General features: G+C 39.6%; 1 protein-coding gene across 1 annotated transcript in view; it reads left to right on the forward strand.

Annotated features, from left to right (window-relative positions):
- The window catches only part of ADAM11 (ADAM metallopeptidase domain 11), a gene marked incomplete at its 3' end in the record, with an annotated part of 96,815 nt that overhangs the window by 5,070 nt on the left and 65,990 nt on the right, over window positions 1-25,755 (forward strand). The window contains exon 3 of the mRNA XM_081344316.1: window positions 19,171-19,247. Within this exon, the coding sequence (XP_081200442.1) occupies window positions 19,171-19,247 (77 nt within the window). The remainder of the gene's footprint in view (window positions 1-19,170; window positions 19,248-25,755) is intronic.

Below are 25,755 nucleotides of genomic sequence, written 5' to 3' on the forward strand. Positions count from 1 at the left end.
GGCTATGTCCACACAGAACCAAGAGCCCCCATCTGACCACATTTTAGCTTTGCATGCTTACCCAGCCCAAGTGAACTCACGTCGGGTTTACTAAGAAAAAAAGGAAGGTTGATAAATTGCAATTAATTGTGCCATACAAACTCAGCCAGTGAGAATTACGACTTTGCTGATTTTGGATTCAGAAAGGTGGGAACCTAGATAAGATTGTAATACCTGTATTAGGTTGCCATGATGCAAATGGTGTGACTTACATTCTTGTGTCATGAACGTTTCATTTGTGCGTGGATGTGATGATGCACAAGTCAATATTCTGAGGCATGGAGCCTGATATGGACATGTATGGCTGTCATAGATAGTCTCTTCAGAAAAGATATGCCTGACCTTTGTAAGGATACTTGCATAGCTATTTATAGTGTAATACAGTGGTAGATTTCTACAATGTCTCAAAACATAAAACACCATTAATTTAATTTAATTTAATTTAATAACATTTATATACCGCCCTTCTCCCTGAGGACTCAGGGCGGTTCACAGGGCAGAATAAAATACCAAATACAAACATTAAAAAGAGATTAAACAGTTGCCCTAGTTAAAACAATAGGAGTACAATTCTAAAAACCCCAAGATAAAATTAAGAGACTAAAGATAAAACAACCCCACCGATCCCCATCAGGCTAGGCCAGCTTGTACAAACAGAAACGTCTTGAGATCGCGACGAAAGGAGCGAAGATCAGGCGCCATCCGGAGCTCTACCGGTAGCTGATTCCACAGCTCCGGAGCGCCCACAGAGAAGGATCTCCCCCTGGGGGCCACCAATCGACATTCTCTGATCGGTGGCACCCTGAGGAGGCCCTCTCTGTGGGAACGCACAGGGCGCAGGGAGCTTGATGCCGGCAGCAGATGTTCCCTAAGGTACTCCGGCCCCATGCCATGGAGGGCTTTAAACACCGTTACCAGTACCTTGAATCTCACCCGGAAGACAACTGGCAACCAATGCAGCTCACGGAGCAGAGGTGTAACGTGGGAGTATCGGGAGACTCCCAACACAACTCTCGCGGCTGCATTCTGTACCAGTTGGAGCTTCCGGGTGGTCCTCAAGGGCAGCCCCATGTAGAGAGCGTTGCAGTAGTCCAGACGAGAGGACACGAGCGCATGAGTGACCGTGCACAAATCATCCCGGCTAAGATAGGGCCGCAACTGGCGCACCAGGCGGACCTGGGCGAAGGCCCCCCTAGTCACAGCTCCTATATGGTCTTCCAAGGTGAGCCGTGAATCTAGGAGGACTCCCAAGTTGCGAGCCCTATCTACGGGGGGTAATAGTTCACCCCCCATAGCCAGAGGTGGAATGTCCGAATAAACCCGGGATGAAGGTATGCAAAGCCACTCAGTCTTGTCGGGGTTGAGTTGAAGTCTGTTCCTCCCCATCCAGACCCGAACCGCCTCCAGGCAACGGGACATCACGTTGAGGGCATCACTGGGGTGGTTTGGGGTCGAAAAGAAAAGTTGGGTATCATCAGCGTACTGATGATACCCAACTCCAAAGCCACGAATGATCTCACCCAGCGGTTTCATGTAGATGTTGAACAGGAGAGGCGAGAGGACCGACCCCTGAGGAACTCCACAAATGAGAGACCTCGCGGTCGACCTCTGCCCCCCTGCCAACACCGACTGCGAACGTCCCTGGAGATAGGAGGAGAACCACTGTAAAACTGTGCCTCCCACTCCCAGTCCCCTGAGACGCCGCAGCAAGATACCATGGTCGATGGTATCGAAAGCCGCCGAGAGGTCTAATAGGACTAGAACAGAGGAATGCCCCCTGTCCCGAGCCCTCCAGAGATCATTCACCAGCGCGACCAATGCCGTCTCCGTGCTGTGCCCGGGCCTGAAACCCGATTGGTACGGGTCTAGATAATCCGCTTCATCCAGGACCAGAGGGAGCTGATGCGCCACCACACTCTCAACAACCTTCGCAAGAAAGCGAAGGTTGGAGACAGGACGAAAGTTGTTCAATACAGCTGGGTCCAAGGCAGGCTTCTTGAGGAGAGGCCTCACCACCGCCTCCTTCAAGACGGCGGGGAAGATACCCTCACTCAAAGAAGCCGATATAACTGCCTGGAACCAGCTGCGTGTCCTCATTAGTTAAATCTTTGTGGGAAACTTGAGCATTCCTACTGGATCTCCTCCATTCATATTTTCATGTTTTTCTTGTTCTTTGCCAATTACATAGACAAAATTAAATATCCACCTTAAAGCAATTGAGAGAAGGCTTATTGCAGAGCTGCCTTTGTTTTAAAAGTCCTGCCAAACATAAAAGGCCATGAGATGGGTATTTTTGACAGTTTTTCTTCTCTTTAAAAATAAAATAATTATAAAATTCCAGATAATATCTACTTCAACTACTAAGTTAAGAAGGTTTAATTTTTAATTTAATTTAATAATATTTATATACCGCTGTACTGTACTGTACTGTACTGTATTTATATACTGCTGTACTCTTAATAATTTCAGAGGGGAGACAAATTGTTATATACAGGGAATTGTTTTTTTTAACTGAGCATTCACAGTTCAGTAAAGAAATAGAAGTTCTTTGTCCAAAGAGTAAAGATATGTTAATAGATATGGTCTGTTTTTAATGTATCTTGTTAGATATTCTAGGTAAATGAAAGCTGTTGTTGTTATTATTTTACCCAGCCTTTAAAAAAAATAGGCCTATCTCAGACATATTGTGGATTTGATTATAGACCATTATAGTAAAGCAGATATCTTAACAGTCAGATTTTTTTTCAAGTGCTTAAGTATATAATTACTCCATACCGTACCCTACTGTACTATTAAGTGTGCAATAGCATTATGTCTGAAAATGTACCTAATCTTAATTTAAAAATGCTTTATTGCTAAAAATGCTAATCATCAGAGATGTAGCGAGTTGTAATCTTTTTTTGGGATGGAGGATCTTGTAAAAAAAATGCAGTATCTGTGAAGTGCAATAAAGCGAAGCATAATATAATGAGATATGTCTGTATAACTCAAGAAGGTGAACATACTTAATAATTCTGCTCCTGTTTTCCATATAACAACAACCCTGTGAAGGCTGAGAGAAAGTGACTGCCCCCAATTTACCCAGTTGCCTAAGGGAGACTTAGAATTCACAGTCTCCTGGTTTTTAATCCAGCATCTTAACTATTATGCCAAAGTTAAGTGGACAGAAGAAATTCTCACTCAAATTCACACATTTAAGAAATTGACGCCTGGCCATTTTTAGTCTCAAAAGACGTATTTCCTATTTTGATTACTTCCTAGATTTAATATATTTGCAAAATATTATTTCTATGCTATTCTAGGATCTCAGTGTCTTTTATATCATGTCTTCTTCTGTGGCAGCTGTTCCAAGGTGATAGCTTTGTTAGGGTTAGGGTGTAGGATTGCTTTGTTCTCCAAGTATAGGGTAGTATAGGGTAGTTTTAGAGAATTTTTGTATCCTGGAGTGGGTTTATCTCTGCCTTCCTTAAGCAGGAAGAAATAGAATTAAAATAATTGGTCACACAGATTATTTTGCTTTGTTGCATTTTAGTTCTGGTTCTAACCACTGATCCCCTGTAGTTATGATAGGAATTAACAGTTGGCGGCATTCTGGGAATTTAATTTCAGAGAAGAATATTAGAGATGGACAGTGAAGTATTTTCTGGCAGGACTTGCAGAACTGGCTGACTTCCCTATGCAAAAAGACCCATTTGCAAAATTAGAGTGCTTCCAGATGGACTGCTCAATGTGCTGCTAATCGAAAAGTATCACAGAGGTAGTCTATCAGTGGTAAGAATAAAAAAGGAGGGTTATAATACAAGAGACAGGATGATTGTGCAGTGAAAGCTTTGTCAAGAAACACTTGTGAGGCTACAGAAGAGGTAGTCTCAGAGTGGGAAATTTATTTCCTTCAAACCCATGAATGTAACTTGAGTCCCTCTTTAAAAAATAAAATAACATTTACCATGCTTCAGTATTAAATGCATCCTGTTGAGTCCAGTTTCCAATTAATTCAGTGTGACAGACTTGCCATTGATTTCCTTGCAAAATATATTTAGCTAAACTTAGTTTGTGAGCCAATTTGAGAGAGTTGTTAAAACACCAGGCTAAAATTAGGAGACCAGAGTTCTAGTCCTTCCTGAACATAAAGCCAGGTGGGCGACTTTAGGCCAGTCACTTTTCTCAGCCCTAGGGAGAAGGCAGTGACAAATCACTTGGAAAATTGTAGAAACTACACCATTTGCCAGGAGGCAACACTGACTAAAAGGCACAAAAACCCTACAATAAACAGTTATCTTAATTTGGACCTAACAGTGTCAATGTAAAAAAGCAAGAAAATCCAGGTTTTAGAACAGTGGTCCCCAACCTTTCCAGCTTCATGGACTGGCAGCAGTGGCCCTGATGGTTTGGGGGGAGGAAGAGGATGGTTTCTCACACGTGCCCACTGCTTGCACAAATGGAGCTTTATGTACTCAGCTGCTGCTTGTGCAGCTTGGTTCCCAACAGGCTGGGAATTGGGGACCCCTGTTTTAGAAGGTTCCCATTCTATTTCTTTCTGAAAATCTCTTCCTGGAATTATTTTCTGATGGCAAAAAGTATACTTCCCCCAAAATAAGCTTCCCTATCCAAAGCTTTGGGCATGTCATTGTATACCAGCTATGGACTGAACATTCAGACCCTCCTAATGCAAAATAATTCTAAAGGAGACAGAGCAGAATGGTAATTCATGCAGAGATGGAGCAATCTCGTTCTTCTGAAGATAAATGTTATAGCAATAATTACATGATCAGTATGTTATCGCATATTAACTGTTCCTCTGGGCATATAACTTGGCAATTACTTAGAGTCAAACTAAGTAAGACCACAAAGATTTATTTTTGTCTTTCCCAATGTTTCTGGGTATTTATTTTCTTAATTGAGACATAGTGAAGTAAGGTAGACTACGACTGGAAAGACCCAAGGAAGCTAAAGATGTGGCTTCGGGCCAATTTCACAGATTGTTGTGTTGCAAATGGAAAGAGAGAATGCATTTTCTTGAGCTGTTGGGATAAAAGAATGGTATGAATATTAATAACAACAGTAAAATATATTTTACTTAATTGATACTCAAGATTACCATCCTACCAAGACATTCATTTCCACAAAAATAAACTAATATATATATATATACATATACATATTTACACACACACACAGAGAGAGAGAGAGAGAGAGAGAGAGAGAGAGAGAGAGAGAGAGAGAGAGAGAGAGAGAGAGAGAGAGAGAGAGAGAGAGAGAGGGAGTTTTTTTTTCCTGAGGCACCTGGTCCACCCAAATATGGGAAGGAAGCTTATGCCTGTATCAGCCCCGATCTAGGGGCTATCCCAGGCAGCAGTCTGGGATTTGGATTTGGATTTAACCTATATATATAATAACCATGTGAACTTCTTGAAGTTTAAAAACTGGCAGAATAATGTAACTACATTAGAGACAGTTGCTGAGAGGTCTCCCTCTCCACTATCTCTATACTATTCTGTAAAAAAGTTCCAGCTCTAATTTTTTTTCTGATCCACTTTTGCCTTCTACACTTTCTTTCTTCATTTCAAAATCTCTTTAAAGGATTCAATTAAACTCTCTGTTGTAGATTTATGCAAGTGTTAAACAAGGTTAAATAGAAGGTGCGTAAAAGATCTCATCCATAATGAATTAGACAATCTATATAAAAACTGCAGTACACAGCTACTTATAGTGGTAGGTGGTTCAAACTACAGATCCCCCTTTATGTTTTTTGTTTTCTCTGTAGTTACCTCCAGGGGATAGTTTATTCCAGAATTAACCTTTCCATTGTCTAGATAAGTAAGTGGGCAGAGGATAGGTTGGGCAAGGCAGGACAGTATTAAAAAATCTTATTCTGCATAGTGCTCTGTTTATGATAAAGCTTGTGAGATGTTTCATAAGCTTTTATGAGATTTCTGGCATTATTTTGCTATACATTCTGACAGGTTTGCATTTCCAAATTTTCTAAGTTAAGCAAATCTAGAGTTGCTACCCAACATTTTTCATTCTACATTTTTATGAAAGTTCAAGTGTTTTCATTGTAGAATAGTTTTATTCCAATGTTGTATCTGTAGTCTTCTGATCTTTTTTTAGGCCACATTTGTGCAATAAAATGTCATCCTATGTAAAACTTGGAAAAACTGATTGTTTTCAATATCAAGTGTCTTAAATTTAAAATAAAATGAGATCAGTAATTAAAGTCTTCTTCATGGGAACAGAAACTGATCAATTAAGAAGTAATTCAATGCTCTGAACAAAAAACAACTAAATAAAACAAACTGAAGAAGTGGAAACTGAAGTAAACTACTAATTTGTTCCTGTTCCATAATGTTTTTTAAACAGAGTCTATCTACAGAGGCAGACATTCTTAAAATTAATTTATATGTCCATTGTTCAAAAATACCCTTTAATATGTCCAATGTTAAAATATTTTGCACCGTTCTCTTTTAATACATCTTTAGTTCCCTCTAGTGTCCAACCTTCAAAATCCCACCCTATCATGTTTTTGTTAGATAATTCAAACAACAACATTTACCCATGGGAAGGATTATTATTTGTTGTTAGTTGCGAAGTCGTGTCCGACCCATCGCGACCCTATGGACAATGTTCCTCCAGGCCTTCCTGTCCTCTACCATCTTCTGGAGTCCATTTAAGCTCACACCTACTGCTTCAGTGACTCCATCCAGCCACCTCATTCTCTGTCGTCCCCTTCTTCTATTGCCCTCAATCTTTCCCAGCATTAGGCTCTTCTCCAGTGAGTCCTTCCTTCTCATTAGATGGCCAAAGTATTTGAGTTTGAGCTTCAGGATCTGGCCTTCTAAAGAGCAGTCAGGGTTGATCTCCTCTAGGACTGACCGGTTTGATCGCCTTGCAGTCCAAGGGACTCGCAGGAGTCTTCTCCAGCACCATAGTTCAAAGGCTTCAATTCTTTGACGCTCAGCCTTTCTTATGGTCCAGCTTTCACAGCCATACATTGCAACTGGAAAGACCATAGCCTTGACTATACGCACTTTTGTTGACAGGGTGATGTCTCTGCTTTTTAGTGTGCTGTCTAGATTTGCCATGGCTTTCCTCCCCAGGAGCAAGCGTCTTTTAATTTCTTGGCTACAGTCCCCATCTGCAGTGATCTTGGAGCCCAGGAAAATAAAATCTGTCACTACCTCCATTTCTTCCCCATCTATTTGCCAGGAATTGAGAGGGCCGGATGCCATGATCTTGGTTTTCTTAATGTTAAGTTTCAACCCAACTTTTGCACTCTCCTTCTTCACTCGCAACAAGAGGCTCTTTAGTTCCTCTTCAATTTCTGCCATTAGAGTGGTATCATCTGTGTATCTTACGTTGTTGATGTTTCTTCCGGCAATCTTAATTCCAACTTTTGATTCATCTAGCCCTGCCTTTCTCATGATGTGCTCTGCATATAAGTTAAATAGGCAAGGTGACAGTATACAGCCTTGCCAGACTCCTTTCCCAATTTTGAACCAATCAGTGGTTCCGTGTCCAGTTCTCACTGTTGCTTCTTGGCCCGCATATAGATTTCTCAAGAGACAAATAAGATGGTCTGGTATGCCCATCTCTTTAAGGACTTGCCACAGTTTGTTATGATCCACACAATAAAAGGCTTTAGCATAGTCAATGAAGCAGAAGTAGATGTTTTTCTGGAACTCTCTAGCTTTCTCCATGATCCAGCGTATGTTAGCAATTTGATCTGTAGTTCCTCTGCCTCTTCGAAATCCTGCCTGTACTTCTGGTAGTTCTCGATCCACATACTGCTGGAGTCTAGCTTGTAGAATTTTAAGCATAACTTTACTAGCATGAGAAATGAGTGCAATGGTGCGATAGTTTGAACATTCTTTGGCACTGCCTTTCTTTGGAATTGGAATGTAAACTGATCTTTTCCAATCCTGTGGCCACTGTTGAGTTTTCCAAATTTGCTGGCAAATTGAGTGTAGCACTTTTACTGCATCGTCTTTTAAGATTTTGAATAGCTCAGCTGGAATACTGTCACCTCCACTAGTTTTGTTGTTGCTCAGCTTTTCTAAGGCCCACTTCACTTCACATTCTAGGATGTCTGGCTCGAGGTCAGTGACCACCTCATTGTGATTGTCAGGGATGTTAAGCTCATTCCTGTATAGTTCTTCTGTGTAATTTTGCCACCTCTTCTTAATCTCTTCTGCCTCTGTTAGGTCCCTGCCATTTTGGTCCTTTATCATGCCCATTTTTGCATGAAACATTCCTTTCATCTCTCCAATTTTCTTGAAAAGATCTCTGGTCCTCCCTATTCTATTGTTTTCTTCTATTTCTTTGCATTGTTCATTTAAGAAGGCATTCTTATCTCTTCTAGCTATTCTTTGGAATTTTGCATTTAATTGGGCATATCTTTCTTTTTCTCCCTTGCCTTTCACTTCCCTCCTTTCCTCAGCTATTTGCAAAGCTTCCTCAGACAGCCATTTTGCTTTCTTGCATTTCTTTTTCTTTGGGATGGTTTTGGTTGCTACCTGTTGCACAATGTTGCGAACCTCTGTCCATAGTTCTTCAGGCACTCTGTCTATCAGATCTAATTCCTTAAATCTATTTGTCACCTCTACTGTATATTGAACAGGGATATGATTTAACTCATACCTGACTGGCCTAGCACTTTTCCCTACTTTCTTTAATTTAAGCCTAAACTTTGCAACAAGAAGCTCATGGTCTGAGCCACAGTCAGCTCCTGGTCTTGTTTTTACTGACTGTATAGAGCTTCTCCATCTTTGGCTGCAGAGCATATAGTCAATCTGATTTCTGTGTTGACCGTCTGGTGATGTCCATGTGTAAAGCCGTCTCTTGGGTTGTTGGAAAAGAGTGTTTGCTATGACCATCGTATTCTCTTGACAAAATTCTATCAGCCTGTGCCCTGCTTCATTTTGTACTCCAAGGCCAAACTTGCCTGTTATTCCAGTTATCTTTTGGCTTCCTACTTTAGCATTCCAATCCCCCATGATGATAAGGACATCATTTTTGGGTGTTAGTTCTATAAGGTGCTGTAGGGCTTCATAGAACCGGTCAATTTCATCTTCTTCAGCACCGGTGGTTGGGGCATAGACTTGGACTACTGTGATATTGAATGGTTTGCCTTGGATTTGAACTGAGATCATTCTGTCATTTTGGGGATTGTATCCCAGTATTGCTTTTCCTACTTTTTTATTGACTATGAAGGCTACTCCATTTCTTCTGAGGGATTCTTGCCCGCAGTAGTATACCTGATGGTCATCTGAATTAAATTCACCCATTCCTGTCCATTTTAGTTCGCTGATACCTAAGATGTCGATGTTTAGTCTTGTCATCTCTTGTTTGACCACGTCCAGCTTTCCTTGATTCATGGATCTTACATTCCAGGTTCCTATTGAGAAAAAATCTTTACAGCATCGGACTTTCCTTTCACCACCAGACACATCCACAGCTGAGCGTCCTTTCGGCTTTGGCCCAGTCGCTTCATTCTTTCTGGCGCTACTAGTACTAGCCCTCTGCTCTTCCCCAGTAGCATATTGGACGCCTTCCGACCTGAGGGGCTCATCTTCCAGCGTCATATCGTTTTGCCTTTTGGTACTGTCCATAGGGTTTTCATGGCAAAGATACTGGAGTGGTTTGCCATTTCCTTCTCCAGTGGATCACGTTTTGTCAGAACTCTCTGCTATGACCTTTCCGTCTTGGGTGGCCCTGCACGGCATAGCTCATAGCTTCATTGAATTACGCAAGCCCCTTCGCCATGACAAGGCAGTAATCCATGAAGGGGAAGGATTATTATAATTAATTCCAAAATCATATTTCAAATTTAGCTGGACTCTTAGTCCATTTTTAAGTTTTCAAAATCAAAGTTCTAATTACCATTTTGCTGTTTATTTCTTTCCCACCCCAAACACACATTTTTAAGTCCTTAAAGTTGTACATGAAAACTTTTTTCTCTAAGAATTGAAGGAAACTCACCTGATGTTTTCAGACGTATTGAGCCAAAGATTCCTAATCACTGAAAAGAGGTTATTAAGCAATTCTTGAAAGTGCTTTAAAAAAGAAGTATGCAAAATTGATCTTCTATTAAAGATACCAAACATATTTTGAGCAAGATAGCTATACCCTTTCAGAGCCCTAAACCCATTATAGTTCCAATATCTCAGGGGATGTCACAAAGAAGAGGGAGTCAAGCTATTCTAAAGCGCCCAAAGGCAGGACCAGAAGCAATGGATGGAAACTAATCAAGGGGAGAAGCAATCTAGAACTAAGGAGAAACTTCCTGACAGTTAGAACAATTAACCAGTGGAACAACCTGCCTCCAGAAGCTGTGAATGCTCCAACACTGGAGGTTTTTAAGAAGAGACTGGACAGCCATTTGTCTGAAATGGTATAAGGTTTCCTGCTTGAGCAGGGGTTGGACTCCAAAGTCCCTTCCAACATTATTATTATTGTTGTTGTTGTTGTTGTTGTTGTTGCTGCTGCTGCTGCTGCTGCTGTTGTTGTTGTTGTTGTTGTTGTTGTTGTTGTTGTTGTTGTTATTATTATTATTATTATTATTATTATTATTATTATTATTATTATTATTATTATCTGCTGTCTTGCAGTCTTTTCATGAGAAGCAACTGTCTGGAGCACTTTGGGGCAGTTTTTGTCCAGAGATCCAGTACTTGCCAGCTCTTCAACCTGCCTTGGTTGTTCATTTCTTCACCATTTCTTCCCCAAGGGTTGAGAGATATCATTGTTTATAATTTATATTCAAAAATGTTGGTTAAAACATGCATGATAAATTTATTTCTAATATTCCTGCTGGACTATATATAACCCCAGTATTAAACTCCTGAACTCAAATGCTATTTTAACATTTAATTTTTTTAAGCTTCCCAGAATAATCCAAAAGTTCGTGACATATCAGTTTGTGAAATCAAATGACAAATAATTCATTAGCAAGAGAACTGTTAATACCAATCCTTGAAATTCTTTTATGATCCCAACTTACCTTTATTTTTTTTTCTGAGCAGTAAAATCCTGGGCTATTTTATTTCATTATTTTTGTCTCATGTCTGTGGGATATGCAGTAAACATAAAAAGTGGGGGGGGGGAATAGGGCTTTGATTACATCCTGCAACCACAATATTAACATTTTCAACACCCCTCCCATGGAAGCCCTATCAGTTGGTAATCTATGCTGTCATCCCATGAGGCTTTTCATGAGCTTTGCATGAGAGACTTTCTCCAAATATTTTTTTTAAAATATTGAATATATTTTAACCATTTATATGATTGTTTATATGTTTATATGATTGTATATCCTTTGGGGAAAAAGAAAAGGAGACTGTTTCAAGTTCCTTCTACTGTAGCCTTTAAATCAACTCCTTACCATGACTCAATAGCAAAAAGAGTCACTCTGTAAACTGAAAGTTGGAATGACCTTTTTCCTCTGTCTAAATATGTTGTAAATACCAATCAAAAGGAACTGTTAAATATGTTCTCTCTCATTGCCATATATTCTGAACTTGTCTTATCCTTCTTTTGTGTTGAAGCTTCTGTAGCGTTTTCTTGGAAATCACGTTTTCAGCCCTTGAAATATTCTCACCACTTTACGTTGGAATTGTCCTGTCTTCTGCAGGAAAAGGAATGAGCAAACCACAAGCCAGAACTAATCCTCATATTTGAGTAATGTTCTTTTTTTTAGTCCTTATTTTTAGCCTTAGCCCTTCCCTCCTCCTCTATTATAAAGCCAAAGATTGCATTAGTTCAATATGCTGCTGCAGCATTTTAGCAGGATTAAATTTGAGCCAGGATTCAGTCCCAGAAGCTTTTAGTCTGTTGTCTACATTTCTCCCATTATTCCAATCACTCTGATGAACCATTTGATTCCACATTCCATTACCAAACCTCCCTGCCCTTAGCATGCTGCTGCTCTGCTTGTTTATTGGCATTCTCTGATATCATTTCATATCCCAATATTAAAGAACTTGTCCTCAGAACGCATGCAGTGATTGCTATTATATTCTGGACTGAAGGAAAAAAATACATTGTTTGCTTATGGAACTCTTTGTCACAAGCCGTATTGATAACTGCTGACAGAATGCTTTAAAAGGGAGTGGACTCATTTATTGAGAACACTCTATCAGCAACCAGCTTCCAGCCATATTTGCAGGTTTTTATAAAGGAACTTTTAGCTTTATGTCATCAAAGGAACTTTTAATTTTATGTCATTTTAAGATGAATGCTAATTTAAAAAGGTGAGGAGAGAGAAAGAGGAGATGAAACTGCCTTCTGACGTGGAAGGCTATACTCTGTGAGAAATGCAACAGAACATTAAAAGCTTAAAGTGGTATTCCAATTTATGATTTCATACATTTTATATTGAGCTTTTGTCATGGTTCCAACAGATGAAACTCTTCAAAGAACTTTGAGGCATTGTTTACCTTAAAGAATCTTTATTCGAGAAGCATAACTTCAGCATTTACATAGTCAAAGCCAAATTCTGAATTCCCCTTCCCTGAGCACATAGTATCAAAGCACAATTCCCTCCTTTAAATCACAGTCATAAATCACATTCTCCAATTAGTTTGAAATGCAGACTCTTCCTCCAGTTCTCCAGCCCGCCAATTCTTATCATCTCTTATTGCAATAATCTTGGTTCACACTCTAGTTACAGTTTTGTTATGTCTAATTAAACTCCCATGCACATTCCTCCTCCCCACCGCTAGTACATCTAATTCGAACTCTAATTCTAAGAGTAAAACACAAGAAGGAAAATGGTTGCAACTCCATATGTTGTCAAAGCAAAAACATCCAATGTTAGCAGCGTTGACAGCTTTAGCACAGTGAAAACCTTTGTTGTTGTTAGTTGCGGAGTCATGTCCGACCCATCGCGACCCCATGGACAACGTTCCTCCAGGCCTTCCTGTCCTCTACATCTTCTGGAGTCCATTTAGGCTCATGCCTACTGCTTCAGTGACTCCATCCAGCCACCTCATTCTCTGTCATCCCCTTCTTCTCTTGCCCTCAACCTTCAACCTTTATACCACATATAATTGGAACTTTGGAATTTACTCCCACATCTACTATTGGCTATCATCTTGAATGGGTTCAAAACAAGATTGAAACTGATTCACAGAAATCATGAGGCTCAATGGCCATTATCATTAATAACCATCCATCTGGGAGACTAGTTGGCTTCCTTATATAGTTGGTTGCCTACTGGTTAGCCACTGGTTGGCAGCTGTGAGAACAGATTGCTGAACTAGTGCAGTAGGAACATATGTGTGTTGTTGACTAAAAGTACCACTTGTTTGTTTCTGCCCGAATTCCTGTCAGTTTTCTTTTCCTGATCAGGCTGCTGTGAAACAATGATTATGAACATGAACATCCTCAGGGAACTGGGTGGGAAATATATACACAAAAGTTTGGGATATATACAGACTGTGGAAGAAGCTTAAGGAAAAAAAAACTAATAAAAGCTGGAAGGGAAGCAAACATCTCCTTTGGCTAGACACTGCTGTTCTAAATACTGTATATATTTGCAAAGTGCAGTTCCCTAAGCCATTACATTGCAGATCTTGCAGTTCTAGTACATTCCAATAAGCACATAAGATATTGATATTTTGTCTTATTAATGTTCAAGCAAAAGTGAAATCAGAGTGCTAGAGTGCAAAATGGTGGAAAGATCCAGATGCTAAGTAGCTGTCCCTATAATCTAGTGTTTCAGCTGCACTACTGCATAGAATACAATAAATACTGTATTCATCCTCTGATCTGACACCAGAACCCATACTGCAAAAATCTTTTGGAAAAAAAATAGTCATAATATTGACTCTGTGTCAACATTAGTCTGAGCCTGCTTTAATTAGCCCTTGCAGGTGGTCAGCTGCAGCAGCTCAGTTCAACTTCATTCATTGGGCTTTCTGTTTCCTAAAGATCCACATCTTGGGGTGTCTGACAAATGATCTGTAGTTTCCTGCAGTTCCAGGGAAGGAATGAACTACACTGGGCCTTTATATAAATTGGTTGTGGTATCCAGAAATCACCTTCTGTGTCTATCATCCTTTAATTTGTAAAAGTTAATGAAATTCAAGAGTTGTGCAGATGACATTTATGATAGTTGCAGCATGATGCAGTCATGTGGATTGCAATTTGTGACCTTCCTTGCCAGCTTCTCACAAACCTGGTAGGGAAGCCAACAGAGATCATAAGTTGATCTGGTAAGTCTCCCCCACCTGGCACCCTCTTTGAGTCTCTTGCTTGTATCATGCCAACCTGGTGACTTGTGCATGCTCTCCCACACAGCTGCAGTCACTTACTGGCCTGCTTGCAAGTTCCCTGGGACTTTGAGTTTGGTTGTTAGAAGCTGTCAGGAAGTAGCAAGGAAGTGCTTACCTGATGACATACAGTACTCATTTAACCACAGCAACAGAAATGCAGGGATTGTTGTTGCTACGCAATGCAGTCGAGGACATTGTGATTTATGCCCCTGTTATTTAGCAGTGGAAATCCTGGTCCCATTTCCTGTAGTAATTCAAAAACTATCTGTATCTCTTTCTCCAGTCAGAAATTGCCAAATATTCACATTCTTATTCCCAGAATCTCACATCATTCTGTTTTTTCTCCCAATTTTACCCAATACAGTTAGTCCTCCTGAACGACTAAATTTGGGATCAGCAAATCTATCATTATTAAATGGGACACCATGCAACTTCAATGCCTTATGATCTCATTTTTGCTGTGGTTGTTAGGTTATTAAGTTAAATCACTGCAGTCATTAAGCAAGAAATCACATGACCGCAACTTGCAATTTTACAGCTGGCTTCTCCATTGAGTCTACTTGTTGGAAGCCATCTGTGAAGTGTGCAAATAATAATCATGTGACTTTGGCACACTGCAGTGGTTGTAAGCACCATTAGTTGTGAGCTGCCCAAATCTCAGATGCACGAATGGTGCAATGGATGATGCAAGGACCAGTTGTAAAGTTATTTTTCAGGACTTCAAATAAGTGCTTCATAGGACATTTGTTAAACAGAAACTACCTGTATACTATGTTCATTTGAATTCTTATAAGATTCAAGGGGGAAAAAACCCATGAGATTTATTTATTTATTTTATTTTATTTTATTTTATTTTATTTTATTTTATTGCATTTATATACCGCCCTTTCCCTGAGGACTCAGGGCGGTTTACAGGGAGTTAAAAATCAAACATACAAAAGTTAAAAGCCAAGTTAAAAAATATTAAATCAACCCTGTGCTATTAAAAACCCCAATTAAAATAATTTTCTCCTCAGCCTGGGCCCGAGAGCTCAAAGAGCCAGGTCTTCAGGCCCCGGCGGAATGATCGGAGGTCGGGGGCAGTCCTCAGCTCCACCGGCAGCTGGTGCCAGAGGGCAGGCGCTCCCACTGAGAAGGCCCTATCCCTGGGTGTCACCCACCGGCAATCTCTTACCGGCGGGACCCTGAGCAGACCCTCCCTGTGGGAGCGCACTGGGCGAAGGGCGTTTGAAGCCGGCAGCAGGTGTTCCCTCAAGTACCCCGGACCCAGGCCATGTAGGGCTTTATAGGTAATAACCAGCACCTTGAATTTCACCCGGAGGGCAACCGGAAGCCAATGCAGCTCGTGGAGTAGAGGTGTTACATGGGAGTATAGGGAAACCCCCATTACAACTCGCGCGGCCGCATTCTGCACCAGTTGAAGCCTCCGAGTGGTCTTCAAGGGCAGCCCCATGTAGAGAGCGTTACAGTAGTCCAAACGGGAGGTCACAAACGCATGAGTAACTGTGCGTAGGGCGTCTCGGTCCAGATAGGGACGCAATTGGCGCACCAGGCGAACCTGTGCAAAAGCCCCCCTGGTCACGGCTCCTATGTGATCTTCAAAATTGAGCCGTGAATCCAGGAGGACGCCCAAGTTGCGAGCCCTATCAACGGGGGGTAACACCTCACCCCCCATCGTTAGAGGTGGAATAACTTGGTTAACCCGAGATGCCGATATGCACAGCCACTCAGTCTTGGCGGGATTGAGACGAAGCCTGTTTCTCCCCATCCAGACCTGAACCGCCTCCAGGCACCGGGACATCACGGAGAGGGCATCACTGGGTTGGTTCGGGGTGGAAAGAAAAAGTTGGGTATCATCAGCGTACTGGTGATACCCCACCCCGAAACCACGAATGATCTCGCCCAGCGGCTTCATATAGATGTTGAACAGGAGAGGCGAGAGAACCGACCCCTGAGGAACTCCACAAATGAGAGGCCTCGGGGCGGATCTCTGCCCTCCTGTCAACACCGACTGTGAGCGGCCCTGAAGGTAGGAGGAGAACCACCGTAGAACGGTGCCTCCCACTCCCAAACCCCTGAGACGCCACAGCAGGATACCATGGTCGATGGTATCGAAAGCCGCTGAGAGATCTAATAGGACCAGGACAGAGGAGCAACCCCTGTCCCTTACCCTCCAGAGATCATTCACCAGCGCGACCAATGCCGTCTCCGTGCTGTGTCCGGGCCTGAAGCCCGATTGGTACGGGTCCAGATAATCAGTTTCCTCCAGGAACAGAGGGAGCTGATGCGCCACCACACTCTCAACAACCTTCGCCAGAAAGCGAAGGTTGGAGACTGGACGATAGTTGTTTAAAGCAGCCGGGTCCAAAGCAGGCTTCTTGAGAAGGGGTCTCACCACCGCCTCCTTCAAGGCGGCAGGGAAGACACCCTCCTTCAAAGAAGCAATTATTACTGCATGGAACCAGCCTCGTGTTCCCTCCCGAGCTGCATAAGCTAGCCAGGAGGGGCACGGATCCAACAAACAGGTGGTGGTGCTCAGTCTCCCCATGATCCTGTCCACATCATCAGGGGAAACAGGGTCGAACTCAGTCCAGATAACGTGCTCAAGACCGCCTGATTCCTCCACATCAGACTCTGCCCAGTCAGAGTCCAGGCCGGTCCGGATCCGAGCGATTTTGTCCGCCAGATGATGACTAAACTCCTCGGCTCGTCCCTGCAAGGGATCCTCTCTCACCTCCTGATTAAGGAGGGAGCGAGTCACCCTAAACAGGGCGGCCGGGCGATTATCTGCGGACGCGATAAGGGCGGCAAAGTAGTTACCAGGTGATGATGGGGAGGTGAAGTCCTATTCTCATCTTTTAATATATCATAAGCAGATGTGAGTTAACTCTTATCCAAGCTGATTGTAAAAGCAGGATTTGAAAGTTGAGGAGTAGTGAACTCATTGGTTAACCAAGATGGTTGAATGAAACTTTCATGTAAAAAGATGTGTACTGTGCAAAGATCAGAGTCACGTGCAATCAAAACTAGTTGAAGAAGCTATGCTTGGCTCCACTAAAATATTGAGTTGAGCTCTAATCCAAATGCAGGGTTTGGCTATTTCTTTCTGCATTATGAATAGAACTTGTCTTATTACTTACATCAATAAGAGGCTTTTTGAAGCTGATCCCACTGCAAGATGGTTAGATACCTGAGACTCAAGAGAAAGTCTTCTCCTGTTGGTCTCTCAGTTGTTGAAGGCTTCCCTCAGGGAGGAGAGCTGGTCTTACCAAGTTTTTAATGGTGGATTTATTTATTTGGATTTATATACCGCCCCTCTCCGAAGGGACTCGGGGTGGTGTACAGGGCAATTAAAACACTATAATTGATTTCATTATGCTGTTTTAAAATTTGAATTTAATGTTTATTTTAAGCCAACTATTCCTATCAAGAGAAGGGGGATAGCTTAACAAACAAGCAAGCAACAAATTAATAATTTGTTCTGTTTGGCATTGGGTGTAGTATCCTGCAAATAATAAGTCAGAATTAACTGGAACATATTTAGCAGCATAGAATTCAGGCCCATCAGAACTAAAAACCAGGGTTTTTTGGGGGGGTGGGGTGGACTGCTATACCCTAACTAGTAAGAAGGGAATGTTTTCTCTCACTATTCTGCTATTACTATTTTGTCCAAGCTTGTTTGGGATTCCAGAAGCAGGAGGGATGCACCTGAGAAACCAGAGTTGTGCATTTTGCTAATCTTTGGGGCTTTGAGGTCTCCAGATTTTTCCCACTCTAGGGGTGAAACAGGTGGAGAGACCTTTTTCCTGAAGTTTGAATTGCTTTGAGCTGTGTGCTCTTCTGACTCTCCCTTGTACTCCCTGAGCCTGCGAAACCAGGGCAATCTACAATTAACCAGGGCAACATGCAATTTCTGATTGTCCTCATGCCATCTTTGCCATAGGCTGAGATGTGATTTTAACCAGGGCAAGATTCATTTTGCTTTGTTCCATCATGATCCATTTTCTCCTACTGTACAGGCACACAGCATCGACCCTTGGGACTGCAGCTACCCCAGAGCAAGTGGTTCCTTTTTCCTAGTTCATCCTCAGGCTAGAGCATGACCCAACTGAAAAAGCATAATGAAAGGCATATCTGAGGAAAAGCTGTCCTATGGGGTCCTTCCTCCTTCCCTCCCTCCCTCCCTTCAGAGTTTTTATGCCATTCCCTCATATAGATTCTGGGCACTTGACAAAATAAAAACATTGAGCATGAAATGTACTCCAAACCACAGATCTTAGCCTTCAATTCAAATAACATCAGAACAAAACCACAAATGGTTCCCAATGACCCTCAACCATCAAATCCTGCTGAGAATGACCTTCTTCAGTGACTTTTCAATGCCAGGAGCAGTCACCTCTGTGGGCCACATATTGTACATCAGGGAGGCCACTGCTATAGAGACCAGCTTCTTGCTCACATATCTCACAACAGTTGACCTCACAGGACAGGCAGAATCATTTTGAGCAAGTAAGGTGGTTCCTAATAAGTATTAATTTGATATTCTCTTTAACATCAGATGTATTGGGTATGATGGTTGTGAATTTAAATTAAATGAGGTATTCTGCATTTTTATAAAGGCATTTGTGTTCTTTTGTCCTATATATGTGATGATTGCAATAAATTAATTTCTCACAGTATGCATATGAAGAGATAGGAGAGGAGAATTAAGTTTAAGAGGGAATATGTGTGATCACAGTTGCATAAGCAGTTGCAGAACAACTGACACATTTTGTGTGCAACATGCTTATTTGATATCACTGCAAATGAAGGCAAAAGTCAAAGAAGGCTCTGCCTTAATTTGTTTTTGTTCTTTTAGGTTATCCATCTGGCCCAAGTGAGTTTCCTCATCCCTGCCTTTGGTTTAAACTTCACTTTGGATCTTGAACTGAACCAGTGAGTATTTACTGCCAGAGTGATTGTTCTTGTGATTCAAATGTAAGATTCCATTTTTGATTGGATGATAAAGGAAGGGGAAAGAGTGGTTGGTTGGAGCCTCTTTGATAATTGTAACAAAAAATATATATTCAGCAAAATTATATATAGAACTCTAAATCTTGAGTTGAGCTTAAATGGACTCCAGAAGATGGTAGAGGACAGGAAGGCCTGGAGGAATGTTGTCCATAGGGTCGCGATGGGTCGGACACGACTTCGCAGCTAACAACAACAACAACAACAAATCTTGAGAAAATAGAAAATTACAAAGAATAAATAAGGAAGTAGTAAAAGATGTCCACATTTAAAAAAGAAATAAATCTTGTCCATAGAAAGTTGTGTCACTACTAAACTAGGATTCTTCTTTGTGATAAACTGCTTCTTATGGTACAATAGAGAATATTTCAGTACATATTTTCAACATATGTCATAAAATACTTTCGTGTGAAAGGATTAAGAATATTGAATAGCAGAATTGTAAAAATACCTGAAATCTTAGAGATTTTCTATCAGAATATAATAAATAAGGCTAGCTAGACAGTGTATGTGTGTTGTATGTTTATATGTGATAGCAGGGCTTATAGTGGACAGAGCCCCAGATTGCTCAGAGTCACATCAGGAAATCTTGTCATTCTGTAAGGTGCATCTGCTCACTACCATAATGGAAAAAGTGGATTGATTATATCCAGAACAAATATGGGACTAAAAAGTTTCATTTAGCATTTGAATAAGTTTTTTCTTTTTTCTTTTCTTTAGGTGATATTAGTATTGCTTGTAGTCATTTCATATGAGCTAGAGTGCGATAGACTTAATGGTTTATTGTTGTTAGCATATGGTTGTTTATGATTGATTTTACTTTTATACCTTGTATTTAGCTCTGGGAAGTCGGGGAGGGGGGAGGGGGGGAAGGGGAGGGGGGAGGGTTAGGGAGGGCTAGGAAGGGTTGGGTGGGGGGTGGGGGGAGGGATTGTTAAAGATAAAATGTATTGAAAAACTTTTCAATAAAAAAACATTTTTTTTAAATGGATTCTGATCACAGAGAAAATAGACTCTTAGGAACTCTGTTATGGAAAACTGAGTAACTGGGTTAATACACCATGCTAAACCCTAAATATTTTGTTAGGTTTAGGTTTCAAATATAGGTGGTCCCAGCTGTTGTGATTTATAAACCATGGATTATAGCATAAACTATTGTGGCATGTTTAGTAAATTGTTATCAAACTGTAATTTACCATTCCACATGTGCAGTGTAACAACCAGCTAAGTAAGATAACAAAAGGTATATTGTCAGCAATTTTCCTCAAATTGAAATAGTAAACAATTATTGTAAAAGCTGCAGATTATGTATGTTTTTATAGTTTAATCTGATCTATTTGTTTATTTTGCTATGTTTTTTTAAATTCTGTAAGCCAAGAAGAATCACCCGTGAGATTCACTATTATCTAATGGCTGTTAAAAAGTGATAGCCAATTTATGATGGATTAGTTAATCAATGAGTCTTAATTCTAATAGCAAAATATTCAGGAGAAGTATATCTCTGCTGGGGCAAATTCTGGGGTAAATTGCAAGAGATTCTTGTGAACCTGTCCTTCCCCAAATGTATAAACAGTAAGTTGAATTAGCTGGATCTAATCATACAGAATATGTTTCATTCAAATGATTCTTCAGGCATATAAATAAGCAGAAATGGATAAATTAACTTCTTTTTTTATTGAAATAATTAACTTCTTTGATTACACAAAAAATACCTATATTAATGACTGTCTGGAAACCCCTTAGAGACTTTTTGCATGAAACAGAAAAAATGCATTCATGATTTGTGGTTTTGATGACTAGAAAGAAATAGAAATAGAAAAACAGTAGCATTTTTGGAATCATAGAGTAAGAGAATACTGTTACTGTATTTATATTAGCTGCAAAGGCAATTGGAAGCTTCTTTCTATTTCTATTGGTTTTCTCTTAATGTATATTTTCCTCTTTTTTCTTCTTTTTCTTTTTGCTTCTTTTACTTTTTATTAGTTTGTGCTAGCTTCTAAGTTATTTGCAAAACTTTTAATGATACATGATAGACAGATAAATGGACAGACAGACAGATAGATAGATATAGATAATGGAACAATAGTCATTTGGGCAACTTTCTGAATATTTAATCTCATGATACCTTAAAGAGGAATTAATATATTAAGGTATAAACTTTCATCAGCTGTGAGATACTTATGTCAAGTAGCAGATTTACGTATATAAGAGTAGACAAAATAATAGAAAAATGTAATCTTTTCAGGCAGGAGATAGTCTGAAATTATCTACAAATATGTCAAATTATTACAGACTTTATCTCATAGTGACCATTTTAGTGCAATAATGGATGATAACACAATTATTATAGTTTTAATTTGTTAATAATGAGATTGAACAACATTGTTATCTCAGTTCAGATATTTGTTTTAAAAAACTGCATATGGAAGAAGCAGTGTTTTAACTTAGATTATATACACCATGTTCTTCTCTCCAAAAGAAGAGACCAAGATCTCATGAATGGGTTGCAGTATGGGAGATGTGAAATTTTCAACCTGGGAGTCCTCATATATATCAACCTCTCCCAATGTGGTGTCTTCCAGTGTGTAGATTTCCAACACTCTTAATTCTCAAATATATTGTGGGCATATTGGCTGGGAGTTATTAGAACTGAAATTTAAAGCTACTCTATTGGCAAAAGCTAAGGAAGTAGTAGGCAAATTCACAGGCATGTATGTGGGTGTGTACTTTTTCTTAACATATGGTTATGACAGAGTGTGACAGGATAGGAGTTACAGTGTGCTGATTTTATATTTCTGATGGCAAGCCAAGATATGTGCAGCAACTGTGTAAGATGTACTTGTCTTCCTATTTGTTTGTGTAGGTGGGTATGCATATGTTTGTGTGATAAGACTAAATGCTTGTTATGAGTGGAAAGGGCCACTGCAGTCATACCATCTGCTTTTATTAAACAATTATGAACACAGCTAAAAAAAAAAGTGAAAATGGAGATTCTAGTTCCAGAGAATGTTCTATATGCAGTGCTTTTTTGTAAAAGAAAAAGGTGCCGGAACTCACACATGTCATACAACCTGCCTTGCCTACCCTACAAGGTTCCATCCAAAAAAGGTGCCGGAACTCCGTTCTGAGTGTTCTATGAGAAAAAAAGCCCTGTCTATATTTATTGATTATGCTGGTCTATGGCTGTAATAAAGATTTGATTTAATTTATATGTATTGATAATTGTGTTAATTAAAATATTGAGATATGGAAGGGGCAACACTGTGTTTAATTTATAAAAAGGAGTTTCAGTACTGAAGTACTGTATGTATCTCCTGCATCTCTGATGAATTCAGAGATGTTATAATTATATAACAATAAGAGAAAGTCACCCTGGACGTGCTTAGTGACACTACACTTGTTATTTATAACTTCCGAGCTGTCTTGTCAACGGAAAAACAGTTTTATTGCTTATGCTGTAGTCAAATTTCAGTTCCCTCTATCTCAGAAACTATTTTACAGTATTCCATCAGTAATTGTCAGAGGTTTTATTTTATTGAAAAGTTTTAAAATACATTTTAGAATACAAAAAAAGAAAAAGAAAAAAGGAATCCCCCCTCTCCCCAACCCCCCTACCCTACCCTCCCCTTCCCCGACTTCCCAGAGCTGAATACAGGGTATAAAAATACAAACAAACATAATCTAAAATATGCTAACAACAATAAAGCATTAAAGTCTATCGCACTTTAACTCTCCATCGTCAGAATAATAACAAAATAACTACTAGCTAATTATACATCATATAACTCCACTACTCATTCAAATGCTAAATGAAACTTTTTAGTCCCATATTTGTTCTGGATATAATCAATCCATCTCCTCCATTCCACAATGTATCTCTGTTGCGATTGGTCTTTCAAGTACGCTGAGATCTTCGCCATTTCCGCCAAATTAGAAACTTTTAAAGTCCACTCTTCTATAGTCGGCAGTTCTTCCTTCTTCCAATATTGCGCTACTAAAAGTCTCGCTGCTGTAATTAAATTCAACATCAACTTAATATCTATAACAGTAGTATCTGTAATAATACCCAATAGAAACAATTGCGGACAGAACTTTATCCTTTTCTTAAATATCTTTTGCATATTCCACCAAATTTTAATCCAAAAAGCTTTAACCTTTTTACATGTCCACCATATATGAAAATACGTTGCGTCCTCACAACCACACCTCCAACATTTGGGCTGACAATTCGGATACATACTTGCTAATTTTTTAGGATCTAAATGCCATCTATAAAACATTTTTAAAAAATTCTCTCTTAAATTTTGGGCCTGTGTAAATTTTACATTTCTAACCCAGATCTTTTCCCAAGTATCCATTGTTATAACTTCTTGAAAATTTTGAGCCCACTTTATCATACAGTCTTTAACGAATTCCGTTTCTGAATCAATTTCTGTCAATGCATTATATATCCTTTTTATATGTGCTTGTCCTTGATCTCTAATTTGCTTTACCAAGTTTTCATCAGTCATCGAAAAACCAGTTTTCTGGTCCTCTTTCCATCTAGCCTGTAATTGCCCATACTGGAACCAAGTTTGTACAATCTTTTCTTCTTTTAAAATATTATATGGCTTTAGTTGCCATACATTCCTTTCTAAACTTAAAATTTCCTTATATGTAGTCTCATCATGTTTAAATCCCACATTTATATTTTCTATTGCGTGTTTAGGTATTGCCCAATAACTTGACTGAACCATGTAATATTGAGAAGGGCACAAGGCAGGGGTGCCCGTTGTCACCTCTATTATTTGTTTTAACATTGGAAATATTACTGATTAAAATACGTGATTCGGAAAAAATTAGGGGAGTTCAAATAAGAGATCAGGACTATAGATTGAGGGCGTTTGCAGATGATCTGGTTGTTACAGTAACTCAGCCGGATTATTCGGTTGTAGAATTGATGGAGATAATAATGCAGTATGGGAAAGTTTCTGGATTTAAGATCAATATACAAAAAAACTAAAATATTGTCTAAAAATATGACAGTATCACAAAAGGCTGTTTTAGAAGAATTAACGGGATTTGAAATAGTTAAAAGGATTAAATATTTGGGGATATATCTGTCAGCCTCAAATGTGAAGTTATATAAAAATAATTATGAAATGTTATGGGGAAAAATACAAAAAGAATTAGATAGTTGGAAAAAACTACAATTGTCTTTATTGGGAAGAATAGCGGCAGTGAAAATGAATGTTTTGCCAAAATTTTTATTTTTATTTCAAATGATACCTATACTTAAAAAGGATTTAAATTTGGAGGAATGGCAAAATTTGTTTGGGCAGGAAAAAAACCACGAGTTAAATTTAAGATAATGCAAGATATGCGTGAAAGAGGTAGTCTTAAAATGCCGAATTTTAAATTATATTATGAGGCTGCTGCTTTGTCAGCGATAAGTGACTGGTTTAATTCAACACAAGGGAGATTATTAAATCTTGAGGGTCATGATTTGTTATTTGGTTGGCATGCATATTTATTGTATGATAAGAAGGTGGATAGTGTGTTTAAGACACATATTTTAAGGTGTGCTCTGTTGCGAGTTTGGAAAAAGTATAGACATAAGTTAAGCTACAAGAGGTTTTTTTTAATGTGTGGGTGCAGGTGCACACATGTGAAACAGTGCAAACAAACGATTAACTATGGCACCACATTTGGCATAAATTTGCTCATTTTGTGCTTGTGATTATAGTCATAATTAATTCCACTCAGATCCCAGTGTTTTTACATTTATTATTACTAGTTTAAGTTTACTAACTTCAGGGGGCTCCTGAAAGTATGATTATTTGCATAATGTATATCAATATATGAGCTTCTATGTACATATTGCAAGTTTAAATAGGATATAAGTAGGGGTGTGGCTGTGAGAAACCAGAGATTTTTTTTCATGCAGTGAATTTTTTATTATTATATGAATCAGAAAATATTATAAAGATATTTGGCTTTTTTCATACTAGCTCCTGAATTATGTGTAAATATATATCCGGGGTGAATATAGTTTGAAGCACTATGTCTGAAAGGTATGATTAGGTGAGTGCCTTTGAATATTTAATAAGGCATCTGGAAACATTTCTGTTCTTCCTGCTCTATCTTGAAAATAAATTAAGTTCAGGGTTAGGCACTAGATCACTGTAAGATGAGGTTGCTGATGATGAGTCTTAGTCTGTAACTAGATATGGTGTGGTAAATGAGCAGGTTAGGTAACTGAGTTTCACCCTTAGACTGTGCCTGCTTTTACCCAGGAGTCCAGATGCCCTGAAAAATGACCTTAGCAAAGCTCAGTGTTCATTTTCAGTGTTGGAATTTGCTTGGGGACCATAGAACTGAAGAGTAGTATGCAGAGGTATTTGCCAGGGACTAACAGCTGCTGGGTTACATTGAGCCTCCCCCCCCCTTTTCT

The sequence above is a fragment of the Vipera berus genome (genome assembly GCF_964194415.1).
Source record: "Vipera berus genome assembly, chromosome: Z".
Lineage (NCBI taxonomy): Eukaryota > Metazoa > Chordata > Lepidosauria > Squamata > Viperidae > Vipera > Vipera berus.